Raw genomic sequence first — 12,066 nt, 5'->3', positions numbered from 1 at the left:
CATGGGTAACAGCGAACCCCTCGTCTGGGCCGTCCTGAGCACAGCAGGTTGGACACGAGCAATGCCCGCTGTGGGATCTGGGAGCAGCCCTCCACCTCCTCATCCTTGTCGCTGAGGGCCTCTGCTCCTCCCGCTCTGGCTCCCTGGTGACGGAAGCCTCTCCCGCAGACCCTCTGGCTCCCGTCACCCACACTCTCTCCGGGGCCAAGGGCCACACGGCCAGTTCTTCTCAGAGCGGCAGACCCCCTCCCCTCCAGGGAGCACACACAGGACCCCCCCCCCCCGGCCCAGGGAGCAGACGCAGAAACCCCCTCCAGGGGAGCACACGCAGACCCCCGTGAGTGGGGCAGGATGAGAGGGAGGAAAGGGCCCACAGCTGGAGAAGTCAAGGTCCAAGGAAGGGTGGGGAGGAGCCTGGAACCAGAAGGAGGGGCTGAAGCCACCAGTCGGTCAGTTCGTGCAGCGGGCTCTTCTGGCCCCAGTGGCCGCCTGACCCAGACTAAGACCCAGTGCGTGCGAGTGAGTGGGCAGGCAGCCTCACAGCTGTGGCCCCGTTCTCGGGGTCTGCAGAACGGGGACACCAGCGCTGTGATATGACACTCCGTGAGATAAGAAGACCACGCAGGGCACTGCCCTCGACCCAGGCCCCAGAGCCCCACCCACAGGGCATCCACGAGTCAGGAGGGACCCCAGGTGCACAGAAGACCGTCCCTCCTGGGCACATGTAAAACACTCCTGCAGGCTTGCGGGACCTTCTCCGGCCCACCCCCTGGGGCGGCAGAGGACCGCTGACTTGGGCTTCCCCCAGAACTGTAGCCTGCGAGAGAGTCTTCTAGCCCCCACTACCTCCCCCTGAAGAAAAGGATGAAGGGAGCCGAGGCATGGGCAGAGCCAAGATGGGCCACACTGCTGACCGCTCCTGGAAAAGTGACCTCAGGGGCCGAGTGGCGTGCTCGTGTGTGTGGGAAGGCTCCTGGGCCTGGTTCACAGGAAACGTGCCACTTTATTAACACAGCCCCCTCTGCTCCTAGGGCCCACACAAGGATGATGGCAGTGGTGTGACGGCCCCCACGCCTGGCAGGGCCCAGGCCCAGAGGTCACAGCTGCCCCCCACAGCCAGAGCGCTTGCTTGCAGAAGCTTGGCCGCCACCCCGCGCCACGAGGACCTGGGCCCAGAGCTGACAACGTCCAGGCCCAGAAACGCGGGCTCTGGGGCCGGGTTTCCTTCCTGTGCGCCAAGGACGCTAGCGCTCAGCTGTCTGCTAGGGTCACGGTGGGGAGGGCTCCAGAAGGGTTTCCCGAGCGGCTTTGCTGGGGGCCTCTTCTCTGGGCCTCTTTCGGTCTAGGTCTTCCAGGGTGCAGAGCTGCACGCCATCCCGGGCAAGCTGAGCCCGCAGTGCGGGCGCCGTGAGGACACGCAGCTCATGCAGGCGATCCAAAGAGCAGGAGAAGGCGTCGGGGCCCTCCCCGCAGCCCCCAAGTGGAGGCACACTCGGGTAGCCGGGGTGTGCCATCAGCTCTGCCGACACTGCCTGGCCAGTGGGCGTGCCTTCCAGGGCCCGAGTCAGTGCCTCCAGCACTCGGTGCGTGGACATGTTCCGGCCGCAGGTGCTCAAGCCCACGAAGACGTCTGTCCACCTGTGGGCGCCAGGGCAGCAGCAGCAGGACCAGAAGGCCTCGGTGGGAGGGCTAGGCCAGGGACCCCTGGCAACTGGGGCGGGGCCAACGCGGGAGGAGGCCTGACCCGCGTTGAGGTTAAGAAATGGGGAGGGGGGCACAGCCAGCCAGACGCACAGGGGTGGAGGGGGTTTCGCCAGGGGGCTGGGGGCCTTACCGAAGGCCATGGTGGACAAAGGGACCGATGGCGGCGCGGGCGTCTTGCTCCACGGCGCCGGCAAAGGCGCGCGCTGGGGCCTCCAGCCACGCGCAGCCGTCCACCCCGCGCTCCAGCGGCAGCCTAGTGAAGCGCACTCCGCAGGCCTGCAGGGCTTCGGCGAACACCCGGCACACGCCTGCGGGCGGGCCGGGCGAAGTCAGGGCGAGGCACGTGCCGCACACTCCCATCCCCGCGTGGGAGCCCAGTCCCGCGCACCTGGGAGCACGTGCACGTGCTGGTGGCCGTCCACGTGAGTAGGGTCCCTGCCCAGTAACTCCCGGAAGCGGCTCAGCTGGGCCTCCAGCTCTTCTCGCACCTGGAGGGCGAAGGTGATAGTTACCTAGTACACGTTCGGGAGCAGCTCCCCAGGGGACCCCGTCCCGGCGCTCCGCTGCGATCGTCCCTGTGTCTGAACCAGGGAGCCATCCGGCGCCCCAGTCCACCCAGTAATGGTCCAGGGCACCCTCGCGGCGCAGCCCTGAGCGTCTTCCTGCAGCCGCACCTGCGCACCTGGGCCAAGATCACTTCTCCAGCCGCCACCGCCCGCCGGAATCCCATCTTGCCGAGGAAGAAGCCCTCGGAGCCGATCAGCGAAGAGGCGCCGTGGCGGGCCGGGCCCACGGGGCGGCCCTCGGACAGGTTGGCGTGGAGGCCCGTGGGGATCTGGTGCCTGCGGGCGGAGCGCGAGCGGGGAGCATCGGCGGCGCCGACGGCGGTCCCCGAGCCCGCCCCGGACCGTGCAGGAAGGCCGCCACTCACCTGCGGGCCAGTTCAGCCGCGCTCTCGGCGGCCGAACCGTTGACCAGCAGGGACACGCTGGTCACAGCCCCGGCCAGGAAGGCTTCCACGATGCCCTCGTCGCGCCGGGGGCAGTAGCCAAAGTCGTCTGCCGTGACCACCAGCCGCACGCGAAGCCGGGCCATGATGCCTCCATCCGCAGAATGCGCGGGGCCCGAGCGCGCGGGCGGACGGTCCAGGCCCCGCCCCAGACGTCGCCCGAGGCCCCGCCCCGACGCACGCGCCCGCGCTCGGCCTTTGTTCTCGCCGCCTGCCGGTGCCCGAGGTCCCTGCAAGCCCGGTGCCCCGCCCCACCCCGAGCGCGAGACTTGCAGTGACTGCGAAAATGTTTCATATGTAAAACGGAAAAATCAAACCTGGGGAAGAAAACAACAACCCTCTTACCCTCCCCGAAGGTCACCACCGTTCACTTTCTGGGTAGTGTCTCCTGGTATTTTTTTTCCCTCTAAGAAATACAGCCAAGCTTTCTGCTCTTCCACCCCGAAGTTTTTTGGTTTGTTGTTTTGAGGAGACAATGATCACTTTAGTGGCATTCCATCCTCGTAGTGTTTCTTTCCCTTTTTTTTTTTTTGATACTATGAACTTTTTCATGTCTTTATTAGCTAACTATATCTTTTACAAATTGCTTATTTGTCTTTTGCTGATTTTTTGAAACGAGGCTTTTTCTTGATTTGTAAAAGCTCTGAACAAAGAGAAAGCCTGTGTACCAATGGTTTTATTTGAGAAAGCATCCGTCCCAGCTTCCATCTCTTGAGCCTTGTGCCAGGCCACAACTTTACATTTTCATGACCTCCTTTTTTCCTCTGTGATCCAGAAAAACTTTCCTTACCAATGACTTAGTCACCATGGCTGACAGCCAGCGTTTTCATGTGGCCAGACTGGGAGGTGCAGTACCTGAGTCCAGCCTTTGAGGTGGGGGACGTCATTCCTGCGTTAGGGTGAGGGCACTGCGGCTCAGAGAGGGCTAGTGTGTTGGCCTGTGTGACTCTGCGGGCGTCAGTGGAGCTGGGACTGCCCTCCCGAGCGCCAGCCTGCCTCTGGTCGGCTCTGGTCCCTGCACCCTGCTTGCCCTCGGGGCGGAAAGGGCAGAGCTGAGCTGGAGAATAACAGTTAACAACCCACCTCCGTGGGGGCGCAGTAAGAACTGGCGGCCTTTAAGAGTCCTTCACCAGGGCCTCGGCATAAGGACGATTGTACTCAGTTTTGTTCAGCCGCTCAGTTGTGTCCGATATCTTGTGACCCCATGGACTGCAGCACGCCAGGCTTCCCTGTCCTTTACCATCTCCCAGAGTTTGCTCAAATTCATGTCCATTGAGTTGATGATGCTTATTTAACCATCTCATCCTCTGCCGCCGCTTTCTTTTGCCCTCAACTATCAGGCTGTTTTTCAGTGAGTCAGCTTTTCCCATCAGGTGGCCAAAGAGTTTCAGCTTCAGCACCAGTTCTTCCAGCAAATATTCAAGGTTGATTTCCTTTTCGGATGAACTGGTTTGATCTCCTTGCAGTCCAAGGGACTCTTAGGAATCTTCTCCGTCACCACAATTTGAAAGCATCAGTTCTTCAGTGCTCAGCCTTCTTATGGTGCATTTCTCACATCTGTGCATGACTACTGGAAAACCATAGCTTTGACTAGACGGACCTTTGTCAACAAAGTGTTCAGTAGTGATGACTAAGTTGTGGGACCTCAATTATCCTTCTCCACTGGGAAGCTGGTCCTGGAAAGTCTAGAGGCCCTTTGGGTACTCTATTTGAAGGATGAAATTCACATTTATTGAGCACCTACTGATATTAGAAAGATCATAGATTAGGGGTGAGAACCACAGTTCCTAACTCCAGGGAGCATGATCTGATCATCCATTCACCACATGGTGTCTGTATGGACTGCATTAGGAGGAACCCGTGTGAAAAGACACTCAGCTCCACTTACGGAGACGGAGCAGGCGACTAGAGGGCTTCAGTTGCCCCGGCCAGGAAACCCCGGAGCTGGGAGTTGATGCTAGTCTGTGATTTAAGAGGCGGGATTCCTTCCAGTCCGCCAGGGACAGAAGCTGGGATGTCCACACTGGGCGAGTGGAAGACAGTCCGCGAGCAGGAGCCCAGGACAACTCAGGGACCAGAGAGGAGCCGAGGAAGGTGCTTGTATCATCTTGGGGGCAGGCGGTGGCTTGGTCTCAGGCTCCCCGCTCCAGGCGGGACGAAGTCCATAAGTGACCGGCCCGGCCTCCAGCGCAGAATAGGAATGTGGGCGGGCCAAAGCCGGGGCGTGAGGGAGGGGCCCGGCGGGCCCCGCCCCAACCATTGTGCCGCGGGGGCCGGCGAGCGAGCGGCGTGGCGCAGGCCAATCCGGACGCGGGATGCAAATGAGCAGGCCCCGTGGCGGCCCCGAGCTGCTCGGACGCCCTGCGGAGGGCTCGGACCGCAGCGGAGCGCGAGCCCAGGGGTCACCGGCTTGGTGAGTGGGTCGCCGGGGGCCCGGGTCGGACGCCGGGGCCAGGAGGACAGAGGGCGGGCGCAACCGGGCCCAGAGATGGCTCTGGACACGGACGGAGCTGAGACGCCCAGGGGCTCCGAGCAGACGACCGGCCGGACCTGTGAAGGACGCGGGGTGCGGAAAGCCGGGGACCAGCGGTCCACGGACGGACGGGGACGCCAACCCACGGAGGGCGGGGGGCACGCTCACGCCATGTCCCCGCCCGGCGCAGAGAGGAATCTGCGGTTCCACCGCGCAACCGAAGAGAGAGGAGGAGGGCAGCGGGCCCGGCCATCCGCACCATGGCCAGCTGCCGCCACCATTCGGGCTACCTGGCGGACGATGAGGCCGGCCACCCTACCTACGTGGCCCGGGTAAGTGGGGAACCCACCGTGTCCCCCAGCAGCCCATAGCCCCCCGTTTCTCGTCCCCCACGGATGTCCTCTCTGGGCCGGGTAGTGACCTGTTGTCTTCAGCACTCCGCCGCCGCCCTGCTGGGCCCTGCTCACCTGTCAGACTCTGTCCTCCTGCCCGGCCCCAACCCCCAGGGGCCTGGGAGGACCCCAGAGAGAGAGCAGAGTCTCCTGGGGACCTCTGGCTGGAGATGCAGCCGCTGCTATGGGGCGCACAGGGCTCAGGACCACACGTGGTCTGAGGAGACCGGCAGTGGGGCAGGGCCTAGGGGTTCTGTGGTTGCCCAGTCATGCCCTGGGTGAGGGCACAAGCGGGCTTTCAGACTGCCCAGCCACGTCTTGTGTGTGTGAAGCGTACCTGTCAGGGAAGCTTCAGGGCCACCCTGAACAGATCCCCATTCTGCAAGAGAGGGACCTCAAGAGAGGGCATCGTGCCTGGAGCTGGCAGAGCCAGGGTCCAGAGCCTGGGCTGCCTGGCTCCAAAACCCCGTTCATTTTACTGCCCAGTCCCCACCCAGCTGCTGGTGCCCTAGGAGGACCCCCCAGGAACACCTTCCCCCCACCCCATGGGGCATCCTTGCCCACCCTGACATGCCTGTCTGCTCAGGTGCAGCCACCTAAGAAGTCACTGTTCTCAGAAATGGGCCACGCCTCCAAGCCGGGCCACAGGCCACACCCGCCTTCCTCGCATGACCCCTCTGGCAGTTCAGGCCGCTGCAGAAACCCCAAGGGCCCTCGACCCTTTAAGAGCTTCCTGGATTTCCTTGTCGAGGGTCAGGTGCTGGAAAGCCTGCAGACGGTGGTGGAGGAGGCAACGGAGCGCATGGCCACCGTGAAGACCGAGGCGGGGGTGCCGCTGGTGGAAGTGCAGGACCCCGTGGAGATGCCGCGGGGCCAGCGCCGGGCGCGGGCCCGGCCCAGCCTCAGCACCCTGCGCCGGCACCGCGCCCGGCCCGGCCTCTGCGTGGGGCGCCCCAACAATTACCCCTCACGCTCCAGCTCCATGTCCGACTCCCACAGCAGCTGCACAGCCGCCAACTGGCCAGGATGCCACAGCCGGGACAGCGACCTGGGCTCCCGGGGCCTGGGCCGACTGCCACCCGTGTCGGACCAACTCCTGCTGGAGAAGAGCCTCAGACGGCTGCTGCAGCTGGAGAGCCGCGGGGTGAGGTCGGGGGCTGCGGACCCGGTGAGGGGCTGCGGGGCTGACCCCCGCCGGGAGCCCAGCACCAGGCCTTGCTTGGCTGCCCGCGGACGTCTCTGAGGGGCCCCCTTCTCTCTGCAGAGAGGCCTGGGGCAGCCCTCCTCCCACGGGGACTCGCTGCTGTGGGACTCGCTGGACAGCCAGACCAGCAGCCAGTGGACCGTACAGCAGCCCCTGTCGTGGTTCTCAGGCCCGCTGGGCTCGAGCTGGGACACGCACGAATCGTCAGAGCTGGGGCCCACGGAGCGCGAGCTGGGCTTCCTCAGGCGGCAGCTGAACAAGGAGATGAGATCCCTGCTGAGCCAGCCGGCGTCGTTTGAGCTGCCTGGCTACTCTGCGCTCCGCGAGCCCCATCGGACGCTGGACTTCCTGGCTGAGCACCACCTCTTCCCCGCCCTGCAGAACGTGGTCAACCGGGCCGTAGAGAAGCTCAGCGGCGCCCGCCGCCGCGACGGCGGCCCTCTCTTCCCGTCGGAATGGGAGACAGCCCGGGAGTCCGACTCCAAGGTGGCCACGCCCCGGGACGGGGAGGAGCTCTACGCGTCACCGCCCACCACGGCCTCCAGCCCCCGGACCGAGCAAAGGAGCGGCGAGCCCAAGGGTCGCGGCGAGCCCAAGGAAGCCGGCTCTCCCGTGTCTGGCCCTCAAGTGGCCACCAGGCTCCGGCTGGAGGTGACCGCCACGGAAGAGCCCAAGGTTTCTCCATCCCTCCCCGAGCATGGGGGGCTGGACCGGGACGCCAGAGTACAGACACCCTCCGTTCCCGCCTCGGAGCCCCTGAGCTCCGGCCAGCGGGCCCAGCCCTGGCGGAGCCCGCACCTCACCCCGCTCGCGCCCTGGGAGGTGGCGGAGGCGCCCTTCCGACGGACCCGCGGCGCCCCCCGGGCCTTGGTTCCGCTGGCCTCTCCCCACCCCTCGTCCTCAAACCCCTTCTCCGTGCTGTCACCCCACACCTGTGCGCTCAGGGGCCCCTCTCCATCTCGGGCCCTGCTGGAGGGGGAGGTGACCTCCCCAAGACTGGGGCCCGGGGTTTTAGGGCCGGGTCTGCAGTGGAAGGGGTCCTATCGCCACCGCTCCTAGCCACCACTACTGTTACTGGCAGGGGGGCCAGGACCCAGGTTTCTTGCCAGGCCCTTGTGGGCACCACCTGAGCCAGGGGGTGGGGGGGCGGCTATGAGCCAACAAGTGCACCCGGAGTCCGGGCCTAGCCACTGCCACGTGTTGTCAAAGATGAATAAAGGCTGTTTTTTATTCTGGGTATTTTTTTTTAACGTTTGTACGTGAGTCTCGGAGGCCCTCCCAGAATGGGGAGGGTCCTGTCCTCTGCAGACAGTGGCCTGAGTCCAGAGTAGGGCCCTGTGCCTGAGGTCTGCCCTCTGTGGTCCTGCCATCCAGGGTGGGACTCTCCAAGGGAGTCTGCCCGCTGAGAGGGCGTTCCTCGGGCTGAGTGTGGAGAGAGGATGTGGGTGGCCCCCACCATGCTTTCTCCCCATCAGGGTTCAGGCATGCTTCCCTCCTCTGAACCCCGGTGTGGGTGAGGGTCGTGCAGACCCCCGTTTGACTACATGGGGACTGAGGTCACTGGCCCTGGGCCTGCCTGACTGGGGTGGGCAGGCACATGGGACCCCAGCCCAGCTCTCCAATGAGCCAGTGGAGCCAACCTGGTGAGGCCACACTCAGCCTGGAGCAGGCACTGTGCCGTGTGGGTGCCGTGGAGGACGCTCTGGGTGGGAGGGAAGCCAGAGGGCAGGCAGGGATGTGTGACCTGTCTCCCTCGCCCTCCCCCGACTCCTGCGCAGAGCCCCGGCTACAAGTTCAGCAAGAAGAAGCCGCTGCCCTCCATCCTGTCCAGGTCCAGCAGTGTGTCCCAGCTCTCGGACCCCTGGCACGAGGAACTCGTTGACTACCTGAAGGATCAGGCTGTGTCCCTGCTCATCCACAAGTACAGCTTCGAGAAGAACCTCACCAACCAGCTGGGCTTCATCTCCTTCCCGGTCACCGAGGTGCTCATGGACCTCTTCCTGGGCTTCAAGAAGGTGAAGGGCTCACGCATCCGCCTGTCCTCCACGGTCGACTGGCACCGCCTGCTGCGCCGGCTGGAGGAGGCCGAGTCCAGCCGGCACTCGTCCCGGCTGGCGTTCCGGCCCCCCGACCGACCGACCTCCCAGCTCAGCACCCCTCGGCGAGGCATGGGGACCCCCGCCACACCCTCCGAGGTCTCCGCCAGGGGCCACAGGACCCGGGACAAGCCCATGGGGCCCTCCTGCCTCGACGTGAGGCCCCAGGGCTCCCGGCCACATCCCCCACAGGAGCACTCCAGGCCCCCGGAGGCCAAGCGGTTCCTGTCCCCCACCAAGGCCGGCGTGGCCTCCCATCCGTCTGAGCAGACAGTGGACATGGAGGACCAGCAGAACACTGAGGAGGACGAAGAGGAGGAGGAGGAAGACGAGGAGGAGGAGGAGGAAGACGAGGAGGAGGAGGAGGAAGACGAGGAGGAGGAGGAAGATGAGCAGGAGGAGGACGAGGAGGAAGACTTCTTTGGAGATGAGGACCAGCCCCAGAGCTCCCAGGAGCCTCCAGGGGAGGCCGCAGTCAGCTCCCCCGTGGCAGGTTCTGGGGCAGGCCCCAGTGACCTCCCGTGAGGCCCCATGCGGCCTCACCAAGCACTCCGTGGCCCACGCCTCCTGCCCCCACTGGCCGCTGCTGTTGCACCCGCCCTGCCCGAGCAGAGGTCAGAATGGCTGGTACCCACGAGGAGCTCTGCTGAGCCTCTCGTGGGAGCCAACAGGAAAAATAAAGCTTGTGTTGACGCAGCACGGTTTTCCTGTCGGAGATCTCAGATGTCCTTCCACACATCCGCGCCCCACCACCCAGACCCGCCCCCGGTGAGCTGAGCCCAGCCTCCCAGGGGGCAGCTGCCGGTGCCCTGAGCCCTGTGACCTCCTAGGCTCTGCTCCTGGCTCTTCTCCGCTCCAGTCTGAATCTTCCTGGCTCTTCAAGCCTCAAAAGTGAAAGTCACTCACTGTGGCCCCATGAACTATGCAGTCCGTGGACTGCTCCAGGCCAGAATACTGGAGTTGGCACCTACTGCTTTCTCCAGGCAGTCTTCCCAACCCAGGGACTGAACCCAGGTCTCCCGCATTGCAGGCAGATTCTTAACCAGCTGAGCCACCAGGGAAGCCTCTTAGGACTCATTGTCTCCACCCCTGCACAGCCCCTGGGATTATTGCTTCCCCTTCCATAGAGGGGTGGTTCTGCCGGGACACACCCGCCCTCTGCTGGTCAGTTGGGCTGTGGACTGGCTGCCCCTTCCCTAGCGGCCCTGGGCAGGACAGGACAGCTCTCTCTCTCTCGAAGGGTCTGTGGACTCGGCTGGTGCCGTGGTTGGAGGGTCTCACGTCCAAGGCCCTCCCAGAGCTCCTGGCCATCCTGTGTCCGCAGCTCAGCGCCCTCCTCCCCTCTGCCTTCCTAGGGCAGCCCTCTGCCTTCCTAGGGCAGCCTGCTTGCTCCTGTTCGGGCGTCCTCACTCTACCCTGCCCCTGCAGCTCCAGGGACTCAGTGAGAGGCACGCTGGCTTCCCTGACTCCATCCCTGGGGTCTCTACTGCTCTCAGATCAGCAGACAGCTCTTTATTCCAAGCAGCAGTTCTGGAGTCCATGTGCTTTTTTAGGGGGGCCGTGGGGTTTTAGCTCCCTGACCAGCGATCAAGCCCACACCGCCTGCAGAAGCAGCGAGAGTCGTAACCGCTGGACTGCCAGGGATGGCCTCCACTGGCCTTGGGACACTGTCTTCACCTTGAAGGGAGATTATTTGCTGTGTAATGGGAAGCCATTGGCAGCTTTCAGCAGGCACCTCGTGTGACTTGATTTACGCTTTTTAAGAAAAACCACTTTCCTGGGTGGAGAATGTCTTGGGAGAGGCCTGAGTAGCAGGGAAATCTCAGCGGTGTGGTAGGTATCTGGAGGGGACATGGGGTACCTTGGTTTCGGGTGCTGACGGGGACTCAGGAGACATGCCTTCCAAGCTGTTCAGAGTCAGAGCCATCGAGATGCGCTGGGGTAGATGGGAGGGGTGTGGTGAAGAGAGGAATCGAAGATGAGTCCCCGGTTTGGGGCTTAAAGAGCTTGTGAATTTGCGAAAAGGGTGCCGTCACTCAAAATCAGCCTAGGGGCAAAGCAGTGGGAAGGAGACTGCAAGTTCTGGTCTGGCCCGCTTGAGATGTTCCTTGCTGTGTCTGGATTGCACTCTAGCCCCTCTGCCTGGTTTGGAGGCCCCTCCAAGGTAGGATCTACTAAATCCAGGGCAGACAGCATTTTAGACACTGAGTGTTGAAAAGATCAAGACGCCTTGTCCTACATGGAATTCCAAATAAAGACAATGTTAAGCCTGAAAACTGGGACTTCCTGGTGGCCCAGTGGTTAGGACTCCACACTTCCACCGCAGGAGGCGCCGGTTTGATCCCTGGTCAGGGAACTAACAGCCCACAAGCTAGCTGATCAGCACCAAGTCAGGGGGAATATGAAAACCGAAAACTAATCCATTGCTGTAATTTAAATGACTCTATCCTGGATTTTCTGAATGCTAAATTCTGGATGATTTAATCAAACATGAACTTTTTTTTTTTTTTTCCTCCCTGCTTTGCTGGTGCCCAAGTGCCGAGCAGTCAGCCGATTCCTGGGCTGGGCTGAACTGAAGGGCCTGGAGTGAAGTCAAGTTTAGAATATTCCACGAATGAATAAATAAACAGCGGTGTAAGTTTCCCGCCTTACAGGACTGAGCAGACAGCTCTCTGAGAAGGCAGTGAGTCCCCAGCCTGGGACACACAGTCACCCAGGCTTGGTTTGCAGCCACTTCCCGAGGCAGCTCAGGGTCTTCTGAAGACTGCTAGCCTCTACACCACAGCTCCCTGCTGCCCTCTGCTGCCCAGCGGCCTAGAGACCATGAGATTCTGCCCTGGAAGGGCCCAGGGAATTCAGAATCCCCAGGGTCCAGGGACACCGATGTGACGCAGTGTCAGGGGGCAGTGTTCGAGCGACTGGAGGATTAGGTTCAGGGACTGAAGGAGCATGTGACTGCGTAATCCGAGATGTGTCCACTGGTGACCACATAATCTAGTAGTCGAGCAACGTCAAGACCCTGCAGCTGTGGACCCGGGGTCCGAGGGGGACACCATCACTGAGGGCCAGGGGATCTGGGATCAAGGTGATAGGGTGAACCGGAGCCCGGCGGGCGCTAGAGCGGCGCCCTAGGCGGCAGCCGCCGGGCATCCAGCACTCCCGCGGCTTGGAGCCGCCCGGGCCTCCCC

The 12,066-nt window shown here is 63.0% G+C and overlaps 2 protein-coding genes across 2 annotated transcripts; one reads left to right on the top strand and one right to left on the bottom strand.

Annotated features, from left to right (window-relative positions):
• Positions 1-983: 983 nt before the first annotated feature.
• Positions 984-2,865, bottom strand: YDJC (YdjC chitooligosaccharide deacetylase homolog). Its single transcript, XM_069558437.1, has 5 exons — positions 2,636-2,865; positions 2,387-2,546; positions 2,093-2,192; positions 1,835-2,012; positions 984-1,638 (listed from the first exon to the last, which is right to left on the bottom strand). The coding sequence occupies exons 1-5, from the start codon at positions 2,797-2,799 to the stop codon at positions 1,269-1,271; spliced, it is 972 nt and encodes a 323-aa protein (XP_069414538.1). The 5' UTR covers positions 2,800-2,865; the 3' UTR covers positions 984-1,268.
• A 2,510-nt stretch (positions 2,866-5,375) lies between these two features.
• CCDC116 (coiled-coil domain containing 116) lies at positions 5,376-9,501 on the top strand. The gene is made up of 4 exons (XM_069558438.1): positions 5,376-5,518; positions 6,165-6,722; positions 6,843-7,433; positions 8,561-9,501. The coding sequence occupies exons 1-4, from the start codon at positions 5,447-5,449 to the stop codon at positions 9,401-9,403; spliced, it is 2,064 nt and encodes a 687-aa protein (XP_069414539.1). The 5' UTR covers positions 5,376-5,446; the 3' UTR covers positions 9,404-9,501.
• The last annotated feature ends 2,565 nt before the right edge of the window (positions 9,502-12,066 follow it).

This window comes from Ovis canadensis, chromosome 17 (genome assembly GCF_042477335.2).
Source record: "Ovis canadensis isolate MfBH-ARS-UI-01 breed Bighorn chromosome 17, ARS-UI_OviCan_v2, whole genome shotgun sequence".
Lineage (NCBI taxonomy): Eukaryota > Metazoa > Chordata > Mammalia > Artiodactyla > Bovidae > Ovis > Ovis canadensis.
The sequence above is the reverse complement of the archived record's forward strand: the minus strand, read 5'-3'. Positions and strand labels throughout refer to the sequence as shown.